The 24,267-nt window shown below is 49.5% G+C and overlaps 9 protein-coding genes across 9 annotated transcripts; 3 read left to right on the plus strand and 6 right to left on the minus strand.

Moving 5' to 3' along the window:
• Positions 1-197: 197 nt before the first annotated feature.
• AFUA_4G09240 (uncharacterized protein) lies at positions 198-1,908 on the minus strand. The gene is made up of 2 exons (XM_077804613.1): positions 1,811-1,908; positions 198-1,760 (listed from the first exon to the last, which is right to left on the minus strand). Exons 1-2 carry the CDS (start codon positions 1,811-1,813, stop codon positions 417-419), a joined length of 1,347 nt encoding a protein of 448 aa, XP_077660759.1. The 5' UTR covers positions 1,814-1,908; the 3' UTR covers positions 198-416.
• Positions 1,909-4,112: 2,204 nt separating this feature from the next.
• On the minus strand, positions 4,113-5,532 carry AFUA_4G09250 (DUF1772 domain-containing protein). Its single transcript, XM_001481515.2, has 2 exons — positions 5,199-5,532; positions 4,113-5,138 (listed from the first exon to the last, which is right to left on the minus strand). The coding sequence occupies exons 1-2, from the start codon at positions 5,266-5,268 to the stop codon at positions 4,681-4,683; spliced, it is 528 nt and encodes a 175-aa protein (XP_001481565.1). The 5' UTR covers positions 5,269-5,532; the 3' UTR covers positions 4,113-4,680.
• A 28-nt stretch (positions 5,533-5,560) lies between these two features.
• On the minus strand, positions 5,561-9,081 carry AFUA_4G09255 (uncharacterized protein). The gene has a single exon (XM_001481516.2). It carries the CDS (start codon positions 7,866-7,868, stop codon positions 6,414-6,416), a length of 1,455 nt encoding a protein of 484 aa, XP_001481566.1. The 5' UTR covers positions 7,869-9,081; the 3' UTR covers positions 5,561-6,413.
• Positions 9,082-10,001: 920 nt separating this feature from the next.
• AFUA_4G09260 (uncharacterized protein) lies at positions 10,002-11,611 on the minus strand (the record flags this gene model as incomplete). The annotated part of the gene is made up of 5 exons (XM_746806.2): positions 10,002-10,639; positions 10,737-10,867; positions 10,959-11,025; positions 11,080-11,382; positions 11,479-11,611. The coding sequence occupies 5 exons, from the start codon at positions 11,609-11,611 to the stop codon at positions 10,002-10,004; spliced, it is 1,272 nt and encodes a 423-aa protein (XP_751899.2).
• Positions 11,612-14,052: 2,441 nt separating this feature from the next.
• Positions 14,053-16,813, plus strand: AFUA_4G09270 (ankyrin repeat protein; the record flags this gene model as incomplete). The annotated part of the gene is made up of 2 exons (XM_746805.2): positions 14,053-15,284; positions 15,427-16,813. 2 exons carry the CDS (start codon positions 14,053-14,055, stop codon positions 16,811-16,813), a joined length of 2,619 nt encoding a protein of 872 aa, XP_751898.2.
• A 931-nt stretch (positions 16,814-17,744) lies between these two features.
• Positions 17,745-18,248, minus strand: AFUA_4G09280 (nuclear transport factor 2 family protein; the record flags this gene model as incomplete). Its single annotated transcript, XM_746804.1, has 1 exon — positions 17,745-18,248. The coding sequence occupies one exon, from the start codon at positions 18,246-18,248 to the stop codon at positions 17,745-17,747; it is 504 nt and encodes a 167-aa protein (XP_751897.1).
• Positions 18,249-20,208: 1,960 nt separating this feature from the next.
• Positions 20,209-20,685, minus strand: AFUA_4G09290 (uncharacterized protein; the record flags this gene model as incomplete). The annotated part of the gene is made up of 1 exon (XM_746803.2): positions 20,209-20,685. One exon carries the CDS (start codon positions 20,683-20,685, stop codon positions 20,209-20,211), a length of 477 nt encoding a protein of 158 aa, XP_751896.2.
• Positions 20,686-22,037: 1,352 nt separating this feature from the next.
• On the plus strand, positions 22,038-22,685 carry AFUA_4G09300 (GNAT family N-acetyltransferase; the record flags this gene model as incomplete). The annotated part of the gene is made up of 1 exon (XM_746802.1): positions 22,038-22,685. One exon carries the CDS (start codon positions 22,038-22,040, stop codon positions 22,683-22,685), a length of 648 nt encoding a protein of 215 aa, XP_751895.1.
• Positions 22,686-22,819: 134 nt separating this feature from the next.
• On the plus strand, positions 22,820-24,232 carry ScwA. The gene is made up of 3 exons (XM_077804614.1): positions 22,820-23,021; positions 23,077-23,592; positions 23,646-24,232. The coding sequence occupies exons 1-2, from the start codon at positions 22,966-22,968 to the stop codon at positions 23,570-23,572; spliced, it is 552 nt and encodes a 183-aa protein (XP_077660760.1). The 5' UTR covers positions 22,820-22,965; the 3' UTR covers positions 23,573-23,592; positions 23,646-24,232.
• The last annotated feature ends 35 nt before the right edge of the window (positions 24,233-24,267 follow it).

The raw sequence follows: 24,267 nt of genomic DNA on the forward strand, positions 1-24,267 counted from the left end.
CAGACCCGGACACTACAGGCTGAGCCAAGTAGACTAGAACCGCACCATTGGAGACTGACTGGTACGAGTACGAGCGGAGCCAAACTTGGCAGTGGAAGGGAGAGGGGCTGAAGCATCGGTTCATCCGGATCACCGAATTCTTCTGCCTGATTATGCTCCGAGTGATTCGCCTTTGAGGAATCAAGCTTAATTATTTTTGGCATCTATTAATTAGTTGCCTTGGGTGTTCGACAGCTGCGAGATTCACCATGGCCCAATCGAAAAAGTGGGTAAACGAGTACGAGCCCACCGCCAAGTCAAACGGGTGATTCAGGGAGACGGATGGACAAGCCGTGATGCTAAATTTGACTACCGGAATTAATCGAGGTAAATAGTACTACTACACAGTATATACTCAGCAAGGCTCGCGGTGCATTTCACAAGGCACCCCAGCGATCATCCACTTGTCGGAGATGTTCAAATTCGTCGGCCCACCCATCATGCATAGCTTCAATTGTGATACCACGCTCCTTTGCAACGGCATATAGCCGGTCGCAAGCAGCTCGAGCTTCCCGCAGAACCGTTTCTGGTGCCTGGACCTCTTTCTTCCCATTCTTGTCACCCTCATAATGCAGGTCGAGGACAAATCCCAGCTTCTTCAGCTCGGGGAGATACTCCTTCGAGGCAAAAGACTCTATCCACTTCTCCCACTTCTCGGACCGACACAGGGATGCGGGACCCCGAAAGTAGAGGGCCGACAGATTGGGCGGTAGCTTTGTGTACAGGCTTGGCAGATAATCCCTGTCCTCGAAAATATCCCCCACGCTCAACCGCAGCGTCCGCAGGTTCAGCAGATGCGGAAGCACACTCACAAACATACTCTCCCTCGCAAACTGGAAATCCAGTCCATGGGTCGAGCGCAGCGTCAGCGTCTGTAGATTATCAACCACATGAGGCAACGCCACCGCCATCCGGCAGAACGCATCCAGCGCATCGTTCTCGACAATCTCCAGCGTGTCGGTGGTGACCTGCGCAGGGGGTCGGTTCGCCGACTCCACCTGCGGGTTGGGCTTGGAGTACTTGTCTGTCATCCACTGCGCCACCAGTTCAGGGATATAAGTCACCTCGATCTGTCGCTCCGCCGGTGTTCCCTCATCTACTGTGAAGTATCGCGGCGTTGCGTCGCCGCGATCGATGGCTTCGCGATTCATGCGCTGCAGCTCTGCGTTCGTGGGACCCTCGAATCTTAGCCCGGAGGTGAAGATTAGAGCGAGGTGCTTTACGCGACCTTGCAGGATGAAGGGGGTCTGGATGACCTCGCCCGCGGCGGAGCTGATCTCAAGCCGCTCGAGGGGCCAGTGCAGGGGCATTTCTTTATCGTTGAGGCCCTCGTCGTACCCGCCGTCCATTTCCAGGTCGCGGATGTTGGTAAACTGCTCGCTGAGGATTGACCATTCCTTGTCTGAGGGGGTGCTCTCCTCGATCCGTAGAGAGCTCGTGTCCTGGGGGATGCTCTTGACTTGGGAGATGAGGTTGGCTTTGTGGTTGTCCTGATCCTCGCTGTTCGGCCCTTGTACCCGCACGGTGGGTGTTGAGGATCCGCTGAAATTTAGACCGTTCTGAGTAGCGTCTACCGTAGCGGCGCGTAGTTGAGTGAAAGCAGGCCATTGCCTAGGCTGACCACTGGGTTTCCTTAAAGTGACCCCAATTTGTTGAGTTGTCCTCCTGGAGGGAAGTGACCAAAACCGCCCCTTAAGGCAGGTGGATAGGTAATGACTGCGCTACTCTGGTCAACTTGAATTCTGATTACGAGGGGCCATTGTCAACTCACCATGTTGATTCTGTCGTAAGCAAGGGATGAGTCGATGACGAAGTGATGGAGTGTCGTCCAAATTCAATATCGCCTTATCAGCTCATCCTTATCACTTATCTTATCATTGTTTGTTTGCTCTGTTTGTTGTCTGTGTGTTTCGTGCCTGAGGCAGCATGGAATTTGCAGCCAGGATTATATTATCAACTTGATCAACTCCATTCACTCCCTCAGCCTAGGATATGGTAATTATATCCTGGGTTCCATGGAAGGCTATTCACTTCTTTGACTAAAAGCCTGCGCCTTAGCCTACTAGACATGTCTGGCATGTGAATGGTTCAAAACTTTGGAATCTACATAATCTATACAGATCTTTGGTGCATTCATAGAGGAGGAAGTATGTGCTTTGATGAGCTGCTGACATTTACCAGACTCAGATCTCTGTCATTATTGGTATATGTATATAAACCTGCTGTTGCTCCCAGCCTTTGCTTCAACATCCAAATCAAAATGTCGTCTTCAGCTGAGGTAGCTGCCAGGACGCCGGAGCGGCTCCATAATGCAACTGCAACTCCCATGAAGATGGATTAATCAAACATGTTCCTGATACCATTTCAACTTTGAACTGTCCTGAAGAGATTATACAAGCAGGACGTCAAACTGTGAAGGGAGCTTTCCTCCCTTCCCTCTGGGCCTGGGGCACCCAGCTTGTACTCCTCAAGTTGTTATATAATCGTCCCTCTTCTTTATTTTTTCTTTACTTTCCTCAAAGTACAATCGTCGAGGACGTTTGCTTTCTTGCTAGGTACTCACAGTGTCGCTTAAAGAAACCGTATTGACTCTCGGGTTTCTTCCTTCAAAGATAATTTCGAAGAAGACATGGAACCAATTGTGATCTTCATTGCGCGTGCTTCCCAGCAATGGCATTCCTTATGGCTTGTTTGACACGTCGAGTTGGGATCCATGTTTTACTGGCGGATTGACAGCCCTTCATCAATTTGAGGTCAAGGACAGCAACAAGAAGAGTCAAGTTCCACGAGAAGCAACAATGACCTTGGATGACGATGCTAACCTGGAGGTCCTTACGGACGACGGCATCCTCCTCATTACACAACAGCCACCCACAAGTGTTGGCTAGTACCCTGGCCCTAGAACCAGTCGCCCCACGATTGTGTGTCCCAAGCAATCTGAATCGGGCCGGGATGCAGCTCAAGCAATGAATGACAAGTAAGCAGAGCAGCGTGGATGCTTGACCTAGTGTTGTTGTTTTCTTCTGCGGCGGCAACCCTGACAACTTGGTCGTCTGGCTGGTGGCTGCCAGGCGGTTCAATAACACCTGTATCTGTGACCCTTCCATGGGGTACAAGGATATCATCAAAAAGTACATCACCCACCATGTGAACAATCACAGCCACAAGGAGGAGTATGGTAAGCAACCTGTGTGCAACAAGGTTGTCCAGTGGTTGCAGGATGCCAATATTTTCCCCACTCTCATGGCCCCTACCACCCCAAGGGTTGGCATTCTCAAAGTCAAGGATAAGTCACTCCTAAAGCTGACAATTCTATGGTCTATCGTTTAACTCATAAGGGCAAAGCCGTCATTATTCCCTCGCATGAACATCACCACTGACCTAATCAGCCTGGATCCGTATAATGTCTTATACGGTTAGAAGTCGTTATCCTTTTTCTGGAAGCAAGTCCAGGGAGGCAAAAAGGCAAAGGGCAAGCTGCAGAAGAATGTTGCCATACCCCCAGGTCTTCTATACCTCCACCAATCCCACACAGTCCCTGGCTCCGGCCTAAATATGGTGTTGGCAGGTGACTCCAGCACAGCGGCGGGAGAGTGTTGGTTTCTGTCATGGCTGACACCCTGTTCAGGGCAGACCATGCTCAGGCAAATTCCTATATAGCCACAAAACAGTATGCTAACTAGTCAAGAAACACTGCCCTGCTGCACCATGATACCGTCCAGAAGACCTTTGAGATGACAGCAGCAGAACTGGATGCTATGATTTCCTGCACTTATCTCGGCACTGGAGCAGAAATGGCAAGATACATGAAACATATTTCCCTGGCCTTTTCTAACGGACCACAAATGGTGAACTCACTCTACTGGAAAGTATTTGGCGTCTAATGTCAAAAATCAGAGAGTCAGACTCCGACAGTTCAGTCATCCAGAGTTCTATACCACCTGTGCACACTCCCAGAGGAAAGCAATAAAGGCTCAGGAGGACTCGTGGAAACCAAACAGAAACATGTCAAGTTAGAGCTAGATAAGCTGAATCAAAGCACATGAACATAAGCACCATTGGTATTAGTGTGAGGGGAGTCTGTTAGGGGTGCAAACCCAATCGCCCTCTTCGCCCTCTAAAGGGTTGGAGCTGGAGTATGCTGAGGCTGAAGCACTAAGGCTCCAAGAGGGCCATAACAGTGAGCATTGTACGGGAAGAAGTTCTCAAGGTTGAGCATAAATAGAAGAAGACATTACAGGCAAGGGACAAGGAGGTCGAGACGCTGAAATGACCGGTTGAGGGTCTTGAGGGAAAATAGGGATGGGATATTAATGGAAATTGACAAGAACATCTCCTTGACACTGTGACAGTGTTTACTAACTTGGCTCTAATTCCCCAGCCTGAACATACTACGCCATTCTATACTCCCTTATCCCAGACATCGAGTCTGATCAAGTAAATTAACAATGTCGACAGCCCCGAAATCTGAGTTGACTAGTTCATGACTAGTTCATGACATATTGAGCTCAAATTTTCTCGCCTAAGGACTATACTTGAAGATCCAAAGCCCCGGTGAACTCAACGCCACGGGCGCCAACGACAAACTCCAATACTTTACATAACAAACCTCACTCAGATACAATACAACCAGGCCGAAGATCAAGGCATCGCAGCGACAGCCGCAACCACCGCCCCAACCAAGGGGAACGCGCCCCTCACAGCATTCAACACGCCCCATCTCTCCATAAGCGACTCGACCTCCGTCCTCGTCGCCTCACTGTCATCCTTAGACCCCACCTTCGCCTCCAGCGACCGATTCGTCCCCATCATAAACGCAAACGTATACGGAACAATCCCCACGGTCAACAACCCCGACACAGCATACAGGAAACTACTGTTCGGCGCTGCAACCAGCGACAACGCCGTTCCATCACGGACAGACCAGGACAGGTAGAAGAAGACTGCGGCGGTGGCGGCCGCAATGGGCGGGTTCTGCGTCTTGCCGGCGCTGTAGATGCCGGCCCAGAGTCTGGCGGCGGCGGAGGGGGTGACTTGTTTTTCGTGGAGGGTTTGAATGAGAGCAGGGTTGGGTATGAAGCTTAGGGAGAATATGTTGCCTGTTCATATCAGTGTCAGTGTTTGGTAGGTGATGTTTGAGAGTGGGGCGATGGAAAGACCTGAGAGCCAGGCGGCGCCTGTCAAGCCTAGGATTTGGGCTGCGCGGAATGCGGTTGGGAAATCGCTCATTGTGACGGCTGTAGTTGTATCTTTTCCGGTATAGAGAACGGGGAGTTGTGATATGGGTTTTATATCGATGGATAAATAGGAGCAGTCTTATGAGGAGACGGAGTTATGACGAAATTCCCTATGGATTTGCCTTTGGCATTGGTCATGAGACCGGCGTATTTGAAACCACGAACTGAGATCTTTTGGAAGTATTGCAGACTCCCGCGATTTTAAGCTTGCCACAGGAGGATCATGCCATTCCTTATTATATACACTGTTGGTAACTTCGGATTCTGCAGTGTCGGCTTTTGCGGGCTTTGGAGTCCGAGTGTGGATCAAGGCCAACAACAAGCACATGCGTATCATGAGTCACAATACCTGGATATAAAAGTGATTTAAGATGTATAAAGCCTAGCAGACTAGCTACTGCTAGATTACTGACTTTATCAGATTGCGTGGAAAGTCCCAGCTTCTGCAATTCTTCCCTGCTGCTGTCGTGGAGCAATTCGAGGCATTCTTGATCATTGGTGGCCGGAAGCAACTCTATCACTCTGAAAGAGTTTTCTGCGTCTTCATAATGTGCTATTCTGTCTTACAATGCCTTAAGGCTAGCTAACTGTAGCAGGCCAGGCACTATACTTAGAAGATATGACCTAGGTCTCTTTCGATCATAACCAGGCTGGTTGAAGGGTAATACACTTGAATTCGAGGGATGAAACAAGCTTGACTGGGCATACTTGGCAAAGCTTGTCAGGCATTAGTACATTGCGATCATCAAGCACCTCGAAAATACCTTTTTGAGTGTCTTTAGCTACTTGGCCAGCGCTGGACTCTGCATGGTGCTATTGGTCATATCTGAGGGCTGGATCCTGTCCATGAGTGGCTGTGGAGCCTTTGCCATACAGGCCATAATATACTGTGTTAAACGACAAGTTGCCTCAGAATGGGGTAAAAGGAGACTACATAACCCTCGGTGTAGGATGGATGCGCCTCTACTTAATACCGTAGAAACTAGAAAAGATGTTGTGGTTTCATTCTCTGCTCAAGGGTCATTACTAGATCAAAGACTCAATGCAGACGATGGGGATGGCATAGAGAAGACGACAGACTACGCAGTCCGTCATCTGTCACTTCCTGGTAAATACTGGCCCTTCTGATTCCAAGCCTCAGGCCTTCTCTACCACAAACCGTGTGGCATCTTCGATCGCTCCGGTGCTCGCATTAAGCCTAGTATAGAGGTTCTCATCGTTGCCTGCCTTCCAGTACATATGCCAAAGTGTGCGAAGGACAATGACACTACCGTCACGAATCTTAGCGCTGCTTCGGGGGTTAGCAGGATCGTATGGAAGGAACGTCTCCCAGTCGTCTGCCGGGCCCCAGCCCACACCCCAGTACATGAAGCCTCCGGAGTTCTTCGCACAGGACACCACAGTATCGTCACCAACTCTGCTGTCGACATGAACAAGGCGGACATTTCCATTGGCGTTGCAGGAGTCGGCGTCTAGATTGCCACTGAACGGCCATTCCCAAGACGAGTCCCTCCGATAGTGCCGGATCAGGAAACGAGTATTGTCCGTTGGCGCGTTCACCAGGGTCAGCAGGCTGAGATTTGTGTTCCCGGGGGGGTTGCTGTCCACGGCGACGTAACGCCCGTCCAGTGTCCTGAGTCGAATCGTGCTCAAGTAGTTGATTGTCGGACCCAGAGGCAGCACCGGGCTCTGAGTAAATTTATTCAAGAGAATGACGTGGGAGATACCGGGTTCATTCCAGCCTTCATTGACAAAGTCGCGCTTGACGATACCTAACTTATCGCCAGGTTTGAACTTGGTGAGCCATCCAGTAAAGACCGGCGCTGCTCTGCTATCGCAGTCGCTGGGGTGATGACCAGGCATGTAGGAGCGCTTGGGTGTGTCGATGAGCTGGGTGATCCACAGCTTCTCCTTCTTCCACTGTGCTAGGACTTGGTCTAACCAATTCACAATCTCCTGGGGGGATTTGTCCTCGTAGTCATCCGCCCAATTGTCCCGGATATTGCCGGCCTGCGGAGCCCAGTACTTGCCACTGTCATAATGTTTGGTTTCCCCGTTGACCTTCTCCTCTTCGCCATAGATGACGACGTATTGCTTCCCGTCCTCCCGCAGCTTCGCCCAGGTAAGATCAGTGTTGTACATTTTCCCATCGGGGCCGACGTGGGCGGTTGCAAATGCATCTTCTTTGCCGTCTCCTAGAACTTTGATCAACATGGCCAAAACGTCGCCTCCGACACCATCTTCATGAGCGAGATCGAGATCGAGGAAAATGAATTCGGATTTATGCGAGTCGGCAAAATTCTTGATTTGATAGAGGACAGTCTCAAAGGGCTGGAACGTGATGATACCATGCTTCGTCACCAACGTATTCCCGTCGCGAGTGACGCGCAAATCAAACCACCGGGACCCTGCCAGGAGCTGGCCGGTGTAATCCGCCGACTGGCAGATACTGCCGACAAACTCGTGCATTACATTGTCGCCTCCATCGTATTTATAGGCAGACGCATCGTGACTGCAGGATATGTACGAGTCGATCACGCGTACGCTGGGATCCAGGTACTTCATCCAGTTGGCGAGATCAATGGCCGTCATCGTGCAGAGCAGAAAGTGTCCAATGCTATTCAGGCTTGAGTAACGCGAGAAGTATAATAGTCCAGAGGTGCGGTTTGGTTTGTCCCCGGAGCGATTTGCCTCCCTGGATTTCGAGCAGGGAGAGGCCCTGGAGGGGACGTTCGAGGGCCTTTTTATGTTCGGAAAGTGACCCTCATGCCTTGTTGTGGTATCCGAGAGCCCTCATATTGAGCCACCTCCGGGTACGAAGAAGGAATGAGAAGACGACTCATCCACAGATGGCTGGCTGAGAAGTGCAATAGCCGGCCTTGTCAGGACATGCTAAAGTTCAGCCCGAGACCTATATCCAAGTGCGCAGCGGCAGACTTCTCAGAGAGTTGGCCTCACTCTCTAACCAGATTTAGCATGCTGACATGAACTATCACGGTCGTCACAAGTGAGTCGATATACTAGAGTACCCGACAGTCCAATTGCGCTGGTCGGTTTATATTTCCTCGAATACTAGGGGTATATTTCTTTTGTCCATTGCTCCGTCCAGCGGATCACTCTGCAGCTGAGGCCAAAGCTCTCTCGCTTTGAAGTGGGAGATCCGACCAACAGGGCTAGACGGTTCGTATCGATCAAACCTTAATGCCTCCCCTCTGGCTGCGAGACTTTTCAGGATTGGACAGCTACTACTTCATACAATGCCACTACCACGCCGAGCTGAATAGCAGACAGCCACCTAAGGCAACCGTGCCAGTGTCTGCCTCTCAGCACTTCTACATCATGGCCCAGAGGGCACTGATACGACAGTCAAAGAAGTCGTGGCTCCCTGGACTGCTGCGAACGCACAGAGCCATCGGTCAAATGCTCAACTACGGTTATAACTAACGATTGGCCTCGGCTTAACGATACCGAAGAAGGAGGGTCGTTGGCACTGATGGTATTCTTGAGAGCTTATTGATGCGTCCCTGTGAGCATGCGTTGATGCAAGCAAGCGTTTCCCCCACGCTTTGATATTGAACCGGTGCATATCGTTGTCACAGGACACCAACAAGTCCCAGTTTGGAAACCCTCTCTCTACTAGTAATATACAGAAGAGAAGGCTAAGCGACTGACAAAACTTGAAATTTGGGTATGTAATCATATTAATGGACAGCAATATAGCCTAAAGGGGGTTATTCAGAGTGCGACCTTCTCAAGGATTATAGAACATACCGGTATTTCTTAGATTACTGTAGAAAGAAGCAACTGATATTGGCGAGCTCTTATAATGGGGTGGCACCTAGGCTTCTAATATCTATGACTACGTAGCAACTAGCAAGAACACCCTATTCAAAAGTGTTAATAAGATAGGAGTTAGTTACAGTATTGCCTATTGTATACTCCGTAGGATATGTTATAAAGCATACGGTAGTGGGTATTCACGGAGCTGAGTGGGAGATTATAACCACAGGTCTACTGTCAATTATCTGGGTAGAAAGCACAAACAAGACGTGGGGGTAACAACATATATCACGGCACGCCTCTAAAATACCTGTTGGCATGTATTTGGACATGTACATCACCCTCAACCTGGCGAGCAAAGTCTGCCGACGCGCTCTTATTAGACACATAATTAGTACCTGAACGTGAATGGACATTACATCCGAACATACCGATCATCATCCAGCACCAGACTAGTAGGTAAGTATCTCGTTCGACAGTCGATGCCTCGATTTGGTGGGCCGCTCTCCCATCAGACTCTTGAAATGTGACGGTGGTGAAGTTATTGCCACCGGCTTTCCTGTTCACATTAGAATCATCCTACAGTATACTGCCTGACGTGCACCAGACTAAATCGGAAAGTCGTCACAACCGTGCTCTGCGTCATCAGATATGTCCGGTATCTCTGAAGGTCTGGAGGCTGAGGGCCATCGATGGGCTTGTTATTAAACGAGACGTTCGAAGTCTTACAGTAAGGCCGCCCTTAAGGGTGCCTTCGGTTCAGGGAAACGGCGTGTTTCGAGATTTCGTGTCCGTATCAGGAATGTGGGTAGTATGCCAATTGTTTATACAGGATATGAATGTGCGTATTCGGAAAGGGACGTCAGTAAAGTGAGAGAATAATGCCGTCAAGAGGAAGCAAACAAATCTCGAACAAGCTAAGAAAAAGATTTGAATGCAGGCAGTTCACGCGCAGTCTGGGGGAAAAGGCCACCGTTTTGCGGCTACTTCTGGTGGCAACTCATCGCTTAGAGTCTCCATATACATGTCGAAGAGGTATTTGTTCATTTTTTTTTTTTTTTTTTTTTTTTTTTTTTTTTTTTTGGTGGATTCCCATTGTGCGACTGGAATCCAGCCGCTGTCGTCAGTGCGGAGTTGGCCCTTAACAATGTCCCACAAATATACTGTGTCTTGGTAGTGTTGGACCTGCTCGTTGTGCCTTCGAAGATCGTCTTCTGTGAACTCGAATGGGCAGCTTCCTGGTAGCCCGATATTTGCCCAGTCCTGAAATAGTCGTGCCAGAGAGTTTCGTAGAGGAACCATGGAGCCATTCGAGAAGAGCTGGCAGCATGTGAAGGGCTCCCACAGTCGCCGATCCAGCTTCGTTGCGTCGTAGATGGGCTTGTTGTATGCCAGGCAAGACATTTCATAGTATTTAGACTGGGCTGCTAATGTCTGCTCCTCAGCAACCCTTTCCTTTTGGTCTGGATCTAGCTCTTCGAAATTTTCCGGTAGAGAGGGTATTTCAGTTCCCGTACTGTAGTTTTTGGGTGGCCGAAGGAATTCAGGGAACTGTGCCTGAATGAATAAAGGGGCGGCTTGCGCTGTCTGCCAGTCTTATCACGCCTTCAATCGTAGTTGGATCATCGGAGGAGACATAAATATTTCCAAGGTGCAAGTCCGTATGCCAGATGACCGAACCTGCGCTTTCTAGCACTCGCGGATCGTGTGACAGGACCGGCAGTACCAGTATTTCCTTCTGCAAGAGGTCACAATATTCATCAACGGACTGGGGATCACTGAACCGATCTAGACGGCGCTGCACTTCGTCCCTGTCGTCGGTTCCAGAGCGTTCATTGTCCCCCATCTTTCCGCAAGTGCGATGCCACGGATCTTCTCCATGATTATATATTCAGTGCCCACTGGGTTCGTAGGATCGGAACTCTCCAAGCATACACCTCCGGGACTCGAATCGACAGATGGGACCGTACTAGACCGTCAGCCTATAAGCACGCTGAGAACAGGTGGAACTTGGGGACCATACAAAACTTTAACGTCGCTACTTCAGATGCTGTTGTCAGTAACCGTGGCCCAGCATTCGGACAAGGAATCTTCGCTATAACTTCATTGCCATCATCCATTGTGAGAAGGAAGGCCTTGTTGAAGTTTCCCTCTAGTTTGACAATGTGCATGCACTTTGTTTCTGGACTAAAGAGGGCGGCAGCTTGAGAGCAAAGATTGGCAACACTACATTCCACATAACGCTGCTTCAATTGGTACTCCTCATAAATCAACCATCGGCCGGAGGCATATCTGAATAGGTCCTCCCGGGCGCACATGTCAACGCCTGCCATTGATCAGCACCTGTATACATAGGGCACAGAAGCACAAAGAAATGTATAAACAAACTAGAATCTCTCATTGTCCGTCGTTTCCTATGCACCGTCGTCCGGAAGGTGCAGTTCAGATTCATAAAGAAGGACTAAACACCAGTCAACCTTGAGTGGGTAGGGCGATGCAAGGAACGAAAGGGCGGCGACTTCCACATGATCTATCAACCCATGAGTCTGCCGCATACAACTGATATCTGCTGTGACGCTGCTGACCTAGGGCTTGAATATTTGGGACTGACATATTCCTACCCACAACGTAGATTTGACACTCAGCCAGGTTGCTCGCAGGCAACGGAAATTGATGCAAACACAATAGATCTACATTGGTTCTTACGCGCGAGACCGGGGATATAGTAGACTTTCGAAGCCGCAAGTTATGCTGAGGTGAAAACAGCCGCCCCGAAAGTGAAAGACGAGGGGAAAATGACAGCGCGATGGTTATGTCTGGGGCCAAACATTGGGGGCGCGGCCTTGGCCGGCTAAACTAACCGTAGAATTAGAAATGCGCTGATCTTGCTAGGGGGGTAGTATGGGGAGGCATGTACCAGAGCGCATTGCTGAAAGCAGGAAACCTCACCGGCAAGGGAAATGTATAGTTGTTCACTTTACAGCACATCTTCCAGCAAGATATTCTCTTATACATGAGATCACCTCAACGAATTCCAGATACCATCGACTCCAAAGTCCTCTGTTCAGAATGCCTTCCGGCTCCGCCTACAAGGTAACACCGTAACTCCACTATAATATATTACACTGTACATGTGCTGGGACCAGAGTAAGAATAGAAGAGCGACAGTGAAAACCCTCTATATTTAAGTGCTCTATTCTTACAGTTAGGCTCTACAATACTCAATTCGCCCACCTCTTCTTCGTGAGCACCGAATCAGATCCTTCGTCTGGCTGTCACAAGAGCTATAGAATTGAAACTGGTAGCTGTATTTATAGCTACAGATTTGATGACACAGAGTTTATGCATCCCAAATTAGCCTCCTCTGGTCATCTTAACCGGATAGGGATCTTAATACCTCATGTAGTACACTCACACAGGTAAAATAACCTTTTTCTTCTTCCTGAAACAAGACAGCTTACCAAAGGCAAACGGCGTTGACCAAAATCCCTCACTCACTTCGTCGTGCATCGGGCCGGGAGGCCTCGCACTTCCCACGCTCAGACCTGCGCTTCTATGCCCACCAAGCAGCCATCGCAATCACTGTTAGCGGAAAGGTGAGTGCCATCCAGAACCACCACAACCTCGAGGTAGAAATTTTATTGGAGTTTGCGCTAGCGGAGAAGATGCCAGCGCTGAGGAATGAGGATGCTCTCTGGAGTATTATGTTAGAGTGGCACTCTGCCAATGTGCCGATTGACTTACGGAAGTGAAGGTTGTTCGTGTATTCGAAGGAGGTGGTGTCATGGATGTCTGTGAGTGTGCGGCCGGATTAGGGTTCGCAGAGACCAAGGGAGGTGTACTACACACGCCCACATCTAGTCCATCCTGCTTGACTGTATCCAGAATTTTGTCCAAGCCTGCACTATTCAATGTGAGAAAAGCTATTCTGTCATCTGTTTGATCGAAACACTTAGTCTTGGTCTCATCCACAAAGTTACTCTTCGTGCAATATAGTAGCGCCTCCGACCCAAAGCGGAAACGTACGCGTCGACTGTCCTCTACCTTTTCTGGGCCTGTAGATGGCATACTTCCGTTCCTTGACGATTTTCCAAAGAGAACGCCCTTCGCGATGGGGCGGTCTAATTGCGCTATGATGTCGCGTATTTGTTGCTACTTGAGGCCGAGGAAAATGCAGTTGGCACCTCAGCATGAATGGTATAGGGCTTGTGGCAGAAGATGATACAGAGTACTAGAGATTCGCCCATTTGCTTGCTCGTAAAAACCTTGACAACTCCCGAACGGTGGTGGCAGCAGGTCACCAAATGTGTCGTGCAGGCTATGACTCTATAAGTTCGGTCTCAGTATGCTTTCCCTCTCTCTATTAGTTGCACTATCCAGTTGCAGATGTACAGGATATAGCAAAGGCGCATGTAGGTAGGGACAGCCCTACTACAAATGGGCGCTAAATGGGCGTACATCATTGCGAGTCTTCGGCTCTTGGAGATGTAGTTTTGTTTGCCTAGTCTATCAAAACCCTAATGCACTGAACTGCAATTCAAAATCCTAGTCTATGCGGCGGCGCTATCATCAGAGTATCAATGAATCAGATTGCAAGGAATATTGGCGTATTTCAGGGTCGATAACAGTAGGAGCGTGAATGCTGCAACATAGGTTGCTACACAATAGATACATTCTTAGCCAAGTAAGCTCTACGAAAGGCTGTATTCAGCTTGTAAGAGAGCTTTTGAATCATTCACCAGCGACCAAGGAGCATAGCTCTAAGCTGGCTATACGGTAGTTTAATGATAAAAGGAGGGAATAGTCCACCCAAGAAACTGCTCCCCAACTCCGTAGCTATTATCTGGTTATTCATTTCATTTACTAGTGCTCAGCCAATGGAGTCTGCACAGCCGGTTAGCCAGATGTCAACCATCAAACCACTCAGCGAAAAGGTGTCTAGCCTTCTATCTCCAGCATAGTAGGAAAGATAGTGCATATCTTGGTTTAACGCCAGATGACTGACTTTCCCCATAGTTCCAACTTTCCTCTCACCTCCATCCCCACAATGGAAAACACAGCAACCCAGCTGGCCGACTTTCCTCCCGAGATTATTCTGGACATAGGAGACCATCTCGGGCTGAAGGACCTCAATTCATTTGTCCAGACGGCAAAGCTGTTCAACACTTTGTTGTCTTCCCGACTTTATGCGCTCGGAGCCAAACACGTGGGCGAAACAACATCGCCGCTAATCCACGCGGTCCAGTATTGCCCGATCTCAGCTGTTAGAAAGTTGCTTGACAATGGAGCAGACCCTTCAGTCTTTGCCGGCAAGACCAACGCCTTCCTGGCAGCAATAACGCGCTATAGACCTAAGGTCCTAAAAATCCTCGTTGAGCCTGGCGTTAGCGCATCCACACCGATAACCAAGCTCAAGTCACCCCTGTCAATAGCGGCGACTCGTTGGCGACTAGCGCCACTACGTATCTTATTGAATGCTGCTCCTGGACATTATCCTGATGAAGACGGAGCATGGATGGGGGCGTTGGGCCGTGCGCTAGTGAAGAACCGCGTGCGTGCAGCCCGCCTCCTGTTGGCAGCGGCTGCGAAGACGATCTCCTCACCTCTGCAAGGTTTATCTGTGGACAAGATTTATAGCGTTCTCTACCGAGCAAATTGTGAGATTATCCGGCTGCTGGTCGAGTTTGGCTGGGATCCCCTCGCCCAGTTAGGGATGGGAGGCCTGCCCTTGCATATTGCTGCGCAAACGGGCAGAGCAGACCTTGTTCGGCTGCTACTTTCGTACGGCGCCGATGTGAACGCGAGGAATGGCCAGCATGCTACGCCGCTCCATCTAGCCTGCGCCAACGGCCAGTTGGGCGCCGTGGAGCTTCTTCTGAACCGCGGCGCTGATGCCAACGCTGCCACCTTATTTCGCGAAACTCCCTTGCATCAGTGTATGCGTTTTGGCTCTCTCCCCCTTCTTGAGCTTCTGCTCACTGCTGGAGCCAATACCAGTGCTCGCGATGAAACCGGGGTCTCACCGTTGCACATTGGCATCAGCCTCAGGAAGCCTCTGGAGATGATTGTGCGACTCATCCAAGCGGGCGCCGATATCAACGCACTCGACCTGCATTCCCGAACATCGTTATTTCTGGCCGCTAAGTACGGAAATGCCCGACTGGTGCAAGCCCTAGTTGATGCAGGAGTCGACATGGCGATTGACGAACGAGCAGGTTCGACAGGGCCGTTGCATGTAGCTGCTACTGAAGACAACTTTAGAGTCATCCAGCCGCTAATCGACGCTGGACTGGATATTGAGGCTCCCGACTCCTTGGGAAGAACGCCCTTGCATTTAGCAACAATTCATAACTGCCTTATATTCCATGAGGGAGCTCATTCGTCAAGGAGCTGATCCAAACCGCGTCAACCATCCGGGAAAGTCAGCAGCCTATGGGGCAATCGCCTACAATCGCACCGAGGCCCTCAAGTTTCTCCTTGAATCTGGAGCCGATGTGTCCCGCCTGAGGCAAGATGGCATCTCGCTTCTGCATGACGCCGCCACACACAGCGCCATGCCCAGACTGATTACGTGCCTCCTGGACTACGGAGCAGACCCCCTGGCTATTACGTCTGACGGTAAGACTGCGCTGCACTATGCCGCGACTAACGACAGGTATAAGTCAATCCCACCGCTTTTGGAGGCGGGAACGCCGATCGAGGCGAGAGACAATCATGGCGACACCGCACTTCTTATTGCTGCCCGCAGCAGTTGTGAGGGTACCCGTGAGCTGCTCAAACGAGGTGCCAATGTGAATGCATGTGACCGACGCGGGAGGACACCGCTACACCATTGTTCTTCCCACACAGATTCAGAGATATGCACCATGCTGAAAGACGCTGGTGCAGATATCACCGCAAAGGATACATTGGGGCAGACGCCGTTACACTCAGCTGCCGCTGCAGCGAACTCCGTCGTCTGCGATCGACTCCTCGCAGCATATACCGCCGGGGGCCTAGATTATATGGTACGGGACGCAGTCGGCCGTACAGTGCTGGAAATCGCGGCCATTACAGGAGAAACCCGTATTATCGAGAACCTCATCCACCGGAAAGTCGATGTCAACATCGGTTTTCACACAGACCACGGGAAGCATCGCGGAGTCCCGGCCCTTCACGATGCAATCCTCAGCTGCAAATCCGAAGCTGTGGCTTGTCTCGCGCGGGGAGGCGCAGAATACCACTGCTTGGATGTATTCGGCCGCAGCGCAATTGACTGGGCGTCGATTGATCACTCCGGCGACCTACTTCGTGAACTCCGCCGACATAGACTGGTGACATCCCTGACGTCGGCAGAGGAGCAGATCGCCGTCCTGAAATCCAGTGTCGTCGGCCTTGCCACGCGTATCTTGGAAGGCGACCGATCAAACGTCTACACTCTCGCCAAATGCCTCCAGTACCTCGACGACAAGCAGGCCACCGGCGCAATATACGCCGAAGTCGATGCCTACTGCGACGTATGTGACAAGCTGATCCCAAAGTCCGACATACGCTTCATCTGCGAGGAGTGTCCGGTTATAGACCTTTGCTTGGCCTGTATGGCCAAGTACGAGGAGCAGAATATACGGATCCGGATATGCCAGGCACATCAGTTTTGGAGAGTCGTTGTTTGGGAGCATCGGCTGCCGAAGCAAATGACTGATGGGGGGGAGGGTGAGCTGGCGAGAGCCGAGTTATTGAAGAATTTGATTGAGGTTTATCGTGAGGGTGCTTCGTAGCCTGTTCTTGGGCAACTATGAGCACATAGCTCTCTCTTGTCAGTTTGATGCAGCCAATCTATCTATAATCTGACAAAGATGGAAAGACAGACCAATATATTGTATGGCCTGTAGGAATGATTTCCTAATAGAAGACTTCCCTGCCTTCTTAACTCTTAACTTCACAACCTGTCCCAGGCTCTACAATGCAGGATGAGTTCGAGACAATGTCCCGTGTGAAATATGCTCTACCACGCTGAATCACAGAAGAATAACCTTTCTGGAGCCGACCTACGCAAGAACGCTATGTGAATAGCCGGTAGAAGCTATACATGGGCATACCCAAACCTGAGATGAGAGACCTGGTATATTGATTAACAGAGTCCGGCACTGACAGATCCTTGTCCTTCCATTACCCTTTGAATAGTAGGCAACATGAAGCTCCAGGTTCGTCTAGTTTTCTTTGATCACATCACTTCTTCCTTTTTCTAACTGGCGATAGTACCTCTCATGTCATGGACATGTGTTCACTTTTGTGAACATCATCGAGCATATTGTTCAGGGTATCATATCCATGGAAGTGCCTTTTGCGGAAATGATTGCACTTGTTACGCTGAAGCCACATGCACTCAACTATACTGCCAGCTTGATGCCACTTTGAATGATCCTAGAGAATACTCCCCTATTGTTGGGTCTAGCGGCAGCATTGATACGGCTGCAGCTCTTCCTACTCCAGCCCCAAGTCTGAAGGGGCAGGCTTGCTGTACCGGGGTTTCATGTCAGGTAACCAGGTTGATAATGTTTGCTTCCCAGATAAAGAGGCTTTATTAGTCTTAATCAATATCATCCCTCTATAGCTGTTGACAGTGCAGGACCGAGTGCAAATCGTAGAAAGTCCGGACCATGTAAGCCAGAAACTATCGCACAGCGTAGAAGAAAAGGGTTCCAAGAATCAGAACAGGGCATTCGGGTTCGTGGAATTTTCCGGGAGATTTTGGAGAACGTCCCAATGCTCGACAATGCAGGTCCCGTCCATACGATATATGTCCGCAAGAGCAGCAGCTGGCGGCGCGCCTTCGTCTCCTATTCTGACGTGGACGAACCCAATGTCTCCACCATAAGATGAGTGCACAACCGTGAACGTAGAGGTGGGGATGATTTGAGACAGACTTTCCACGACTTCATCACGGCTTTGTTCATAGGGACCATGCTCCGTCAGATCGGGGTCGACATATGTCTCGAAAGCCTCCGGCACATTCTTGTTCTCGTAGAGCGTTTGGATGAATTGGTTGAATATTTCGCGTTGCAAGTCTTCATCAGCGTCTTGACCAGGGCAATATGACTCAAGTTGTGCTCCTTTGGCCTTCGAGCGGTTTGGGGAGTGCGTAATATCGGAGGGATCCCTGGCAAAGCCCAAGGAGACCAGGGAAAAGAGCACAATAGAAGTCAGACGCATCTTAAATTTCTGCAAACCAAGAGAACTAATGCCAAAGTGATTTCCTTAGTGAATAGTCTGTAATAGTCCGTAATCTGACAACAGCAAGGCCAACAGCAAGGCTGTTCATATTTATAATGGTTGCAGGTCACGGGTGCGATTTACCAATGAAGAATGGCTATATAGCAAGACCAGCATTCCACCCCTACATTCAGCAATTCGTCACAGCTATCTACGCCCTCTAGTCCCACAGAAAGACATGCTATAAGGAATGTGCTTAACGCGTTGTCTGTGTCCGTGTGCCCATATGAGATGTGACAATGCGGTCAGCTGCCATTATCCTCAAGTGACTGGAGAAGACATCCTCAGTATGTCTTCCTGTTTATGCATTTCTAGTGTAGGGCTCGAGGACTTCTAGGAGCTTACAGTCTTCCCAGTCAACTCAGCCTTGAAGTATGCCATAGTATTTGCGCAGCATACTCAACTACATACTCAACTAGATACTTTGATTCACTAACGCTGAGTATGAAGACTCCATGAAAAAACCTGCCCAGACTATTCTGAGGCTCTTTGTCAAGCCTCGTTATGTCGTTGACCCGGCTGATAATGATGGGAGACCGGTTATAATGGTCCTGTCATCTAACTTTGTGGAGTTCACCGTTGTTGATAGATCAAGCTTCGACCTCAATTCTGGAAGAGGAATAGACATGCATTCGAGACATTACCGTTGTTCATAGAAAAACAGTCCGTTCAAGTACAGGCATCCACAACGGATAACCCAATTCGCTATCCCATCCCACCCTCGTGGTGAGTGTCTCCGTCACTGCTTGATGGAAAGTGCCGGTCAGTAGAAGTATTACACACCCCATTTGCCAAGATGATGCCATCTCCTCCCAAGATCCCTACATCAAGAGCTTAAGGTCGATAAACAAGTTCTGTTCTGGAATCATACACTGTTATTGCACATTCGAGAATTGACTTTACTTATCAGGATTACGTGCACGCCGTATAACCGTGTCCTTAGGCAAAGCCGCTTAGTAAAAGGTATCACGGCCGTCGTCTTTGGATCGAAAAGCTGAACGTCCTCAGACTTAAGCTTGATTTTGGTTGTGCTGAACATAGAGCAACAGGTGTAGGATAATAGCTCCCGCAGGAGCATTTCCCTTACCTTGGACCGCAACAAGCTGAGCTCAATGCATGCGACAGGACAGTCAGAAAGCCATTTCTTGTTTTGACTATACCGAAGTCCTGTAAGAACATCCGGAAACACACGGTAAAATAGAGCTCGAGGTAGGAATGGCAACCTGCTTGCACCAGTGGTGCAAGTCGGAGCTTGACACCCGGTTTCTCTCCTTTGCAGTTGCCAAGGAACTAGAATCCATCTTTGGTATCGCGTGCTATTATTGCTGGATAACTGACGATGCTTGACGGTTGGTAGTATCGTCTCATCCCACATGGGGACGTCAGTATCATCATGAGCCTCTGAGGGAAGGGTAGGACTCCTCAGTTCCTGCTCCAGGAGGTGCCAAACTCAGCTGGTCTCTGGCTGCTGAGTCCTTGTCTTCTGGGCCGCGGTGCTACATCCCATGTCAACGCATTGTCTCTGATTTCAACGAAACAATGCAGCTTACTTGGCGGGAGAGCCAACCACGAGTCGAGAGAATGAGTAGAGAGAGAATGGCTTTATATAAGAACTCAGCCAGTGTGAGTCCGGAGACATTCTAGCTTTCGAAGTGAATGTTCTATTCAGGGTCATCTCCGGCGGAAGCCTCCACGTTGGGCCCGGCTGTTTCCTTGCACTTCAGTGCTAGTGAAAAGAGATGACTGGCGTCGCCATGTGTATAAGGCAGAGTGGTGTACCAATCCGACTCCGCGTCGCGAGGACTGCTGCTTCTCTCTTAGGCCATTCGCGGCTTAGCTGCTCAAGCATCTGCTGACATTCCCTTCGGATTGGTGGGTCATTAGCTGATGTATAGGACCTTTACCCAGTAAGGGGAGGGCCAAGAGAGAAGTAGTTGTATCGTAGGGTGAAGCGTCTTAATGGAGCATCTGTGGTGAAAGCAGCGCCATCATGGAGGCAGGTAGACATGTTTCCTATTATCATCTTCGTTAGCACGATAATCCAGGTCAATAAAATCATGAAGGATAGGAAGGTTGATAGAAGCACAAGATAGTAAGTAGGAAATAACAAATACCAGAAACAAATCACAAGGAGTAGGCATCTTACCTCAATAACAAGTTCCCTATTTAGTAGGTAGAACGAGATGGTAGACTTGAACGCTTTAGAAGATTGGAAGATTGGGGTAGGAGGAGCAGGCTGTATGATGGTGGCGCAAATACCGCCACTATGTCTGCCTCGCAGCGATCCATCATTAATCGACCTAATGTACGCGTGGCCAAGTGGGTACTCCAGCATTTTCTTCAGTTGGCCCCAGTTGACTTGGCTTCTGCAGTTCATTTTTGATGTCGAGAGGAGCGTGGTCGAGGCGATGTTTACTCGATCTTCTCCCTTTGAACAGGACCACTCGTTAATAGTCACAGTGCAACAATCCCGGTGACCTCCAGACGACTCATATGGTTGGGCCAACTGCTTGACCTTGAAGAAAGAGACATTTGATGATCATAGGGGTAAAGAAGGCGGGGGCAAGTCGCTCAGAGAAATATAGAAAGAGAAGACTGAGAGGAGAAGGTCGAAGAGACGGGAAGAGAAGAGGATATTTGAACACAAGAGCTTTAGACAGACAGCTTTGAATTAATAGAAAATGTCAACTTACATTATTCGGTGCCATACTATCACCTTCTGTGCCATTGCAGGCTGTCCGTTGCTGCCTTCCCCCTTTTCCCATAGAATCTCGGGGATTCATTGATGCCCCGATATTAGTAGGGGGTGTTTATGTCGCACGTCCAGATCAAGAGATTGAAGATGCGAGACTCAAGGCAGACCGGACGAGACTGGCTCTTGGCCTATAGGGCATGAGTTTATAATGGCGAAGTTATATCATCATCGTCAAGCAGAAGAAATCATGATAGAAAAAGTATACAGGCAAGACAGTATGGAGGAAAATCAAGAATGTCTGGCTATCCACAGGTACAGGAAGAGAGGAGAGACCGCAGTATTTATTCCCCAGAAGAATATAAGCCTCATTCACTACTCTGAGGCTCTGCATTCACTTCTTTTTCTGAATGTATTGCCCACATGCCTCTAGACTCTTCCAGTGAAGTATTCCTTTGTGGAGAAGAAAGGCTATTCCGTACTTTCACTGTTGTTAGGGCAGACAAACCTATAGCAGTAAAAAAGAAACCATTGAAAGGGCCTGGTGGCTAAGACCAGCAGGTATCTTGAAAGAAGTACAATTCCAGTGGTTTAGAACGATTCATTATCCCCTGCGAAAGCCACCGCAGAGAAGAGAAGACAAAAGTGGAAAATAATATCTCTTGGTTCAAAAAATATTTGCAGTCATTAGTCGGGTTATTATCCCTTAGACTCTGGAGACTTCCAGTTGGCTAGGTCTGCGGATCAAGCTTTTGGCTTCAACTTAGCAACAGGCATGCCCAGCAAACGCCAGGGGTCTCGCTGGATACAAAGGAAGAAAAATCTTCAGGTGTCCAGCGTGCCAAGACCTCGTTCGTATTTGCAGTGGGATAGCACTATGAACTAATACTCAAATCGGATATACAGGATGACTCATACGCGTCTCCAGCATCAGCAAGCCAGATCGTCGTGGAGAATACATCTCTGACGCACAGGGCTAATCCTGCTCATCGAGAAAATCAAATCAAATCAAGGCAAGGCAAGGAATAAGGACCACGATGGCCTGCACCCTAGTCCCCATCAACCTGCACAATCCAGAAGAGTACGCCGAGCTACAGGCCCAGCGCGTCCAATGCGGCTGGGACGCAGAAGACAGCAAGATCCTCGCCTGGCGCGAGAAGCAAGACCAGAACCTGAAATCGTTCTTTTGGATCACACTTCCCGCCCCATCTCCTCCAAGGGACAGTGCAGACGACCACCCAGATGAGAAACGCACGATCCGCGCAGGCCACATATCCCTGGACGCCTACGCCGACCCTCCAGACCCCGAACTCGCCTGCGCCGACAAGTCCGTCATGACGATCCAGACTTTTTTTATTCTGCCGGAGTACCGGCGGAACGGTCTTGGAAGAAAAGCCATGGACCTGGTTGAGGGGATGGCGAGCCAGGAGCCGTGGGGGAGTCCGGCCTGCCGCTTTGTGACGGTCAATGCGGTGAGCAGACGATATTTCTACGAAGATTGGCCTGAGAAACGTGCGCTGTGGGAGACGTGGGCGGACAATCCGCCGGCAATGTGCAATGTGGATTGGTATACGCGGCGGGGGTACGTGCACTGGAAGACGGAGCCGCGGTATCCAGAGCGATTGAAGAGCGGGGAGGAGGTCAAGATCTTGGCAGATTTTTTGAGGAAGGCGATTACTCGATAGATGTGAAGCAGGTCTGGGATTGTCTCATAGTTGGATGCAAGAGTATGGTTGGGAGGTAAAGTGATGACGATCGACGATGCGAGGAGATAGTACATAAGACGTGGTTGTCCTTGCAGTTTCAAGGAAAGCATGAACAATAATTTATTCCACGCAGGAAACCAGTACCAGAGTGCTGATCGCTCGAAGTAAGCTTTCACGAAAGTTGGGCTGAAATGAAGGCAGTACCCCAGTGTGAAATTGCAACGAGACACCCCTTGCTTCTGCGGCCTAATATCAGGCCATGCATGATCTCTATAGATTTGTTGATCATGCGAAGTCCGTTGACAACGCCTTACTGTAAGCATGCAAGAGGAACAGGTCTTAGAGCTTCATCTCGTCTAAGCAGAAGAAGATTCAGAAGATCAACAGCCCCCTCATTTGCCAACCAAGGTATAAAAGGCCTGAACAATCGAGCCTGGTCCCATCATCATCATCATCATCATCATCAACGCAGTTTCTCACCTCAACACGGCCTTCTCATCTCTCAAGCTCAACTGTCAGACTCCAACCAACTCCAAAATGCAGTTCTCTACTATCCTCTCCCTCCTCGCCGTTGCTGGCATGACCATGGCTGCCCCTTCTGTCGCGCGTACGTCTCCCAACCCCTACAGAGTAACCACCCAACTAACGAACCAGGTCGCCAATCTAATCACAACGGTCTTGCCGGCGTCAACGTTGAGAATAACAAAATCCCCGTCAACGTCGACGTCCCCATCAAGGGCAACAACGTTGCCAACGGCGTTGCCAACGATGTGCTCAAGGACGGCGTGGACGTCGAGCACGTCGCCGATGCGGTGAATGCCGGTGTACTGGGCAATGCAAACCAGGTTGCTCCCCAGGGCTTCTAGATGAAGGGCTTTCCCGAAAGGTATGTGGTCTATGGTCGTGGGTCGTCACAGGCAATGCTGATAGTGTTGATAGATGGAGATGGCTGGATATAGTCGACGAGGGTGGTTCAATGTGTAATTAGGTCATGATGCAGTGATAATGGTAAATTGAAGAATATCTTCTGGCTTTTCTTCATGGTGGATATAGTCTAGTGTAAGAAAGATGACCTTACTGTCGATAGAGCTGAACCTGTAGACCAGTCAGTACCTGGCTTTGAGCCGGACATGGTGGAATTGGACGCCGACTGTCACCAATGATTGTATAGCCTTCAATAGAGACAATTTGGAATGGGTTTACCACAATATCAACAATACAATAATAGTGCCGAACTTGAAGCAGACCTTTGAATCATGCAATGTCCAGACAATCCCTATCCAACCCGGAAACCCAAGAGTTAATCTTCTGCAGCATCTGTACCTTACTGTGTAATACATCAAATCTATGAGAAACATCAAGTAGGTCTTCAGGTAATTAGTGAATCCGAGACAGAAATAAGTCAAGCCATCTAGATGCAGTTGGTGATGACCAATTCGGTATAGTCAACTAGAATGTGAGATATACCTACTCTGAACTTCGTAATGCTCTGCAGGATTTAGGAAATTGCCAAGTAAGACATAACCAAAGGCCCAAACAACAATAAGAACATTGCAGACCA

Source organism: Aspergillus fumigatus, chromosome 4, assembly GCF_000002655.1.
Source record: "Aspergillus fumigatus Af293 chromosome 4, whole genome shotgun sequence".
NCBI classification, from domain to species: Eukaryota; Fungi; Ascomycota; class Eurotiomycetes; order Eurotiales; family Aspergillaceae; genus Aspergillus; species Aspergillus fumigatus.

Bases quoted from the DNA above. Each gene is read 5' to 3' on its own strand.
- AFUA_4G09250 (XM_001481515.2), bottom strand. From the start codon at position 5,268: ATGAGCGATTTCCCAACCGCATTCCGCGCAGCCCAAATCCTAGGCTTG. The intron at 5,139-5,198 runs GTCTTTCCATCG...TGATATGAACAG, and splicing joins AGGCGCCGCCTGGCTCTCAG to GCAACATATTCTCCCTAAGC.
- AFUA_4G09255 (XM_001481516.2), bottom strand. From the start codon at position 7,868: ATGACGGCCATTGATCTCGCCAACTGGATGAAGTACCTGGATCCCAGC.
- ScwA (XM_077804614.1), top strand. From the start codon at position 22,966: ATGCATGATCTCTATAGATTTGTTGATCATGCGAAGTCCGTTGACAAC. The intron at 23,022-23,076 runs GTAAGCATGCAA...AAGCAGAAGAAG, and splicing joins TCCGTTGACAACGCCTTACT to ATTCAGAAGATCAACAGCCC.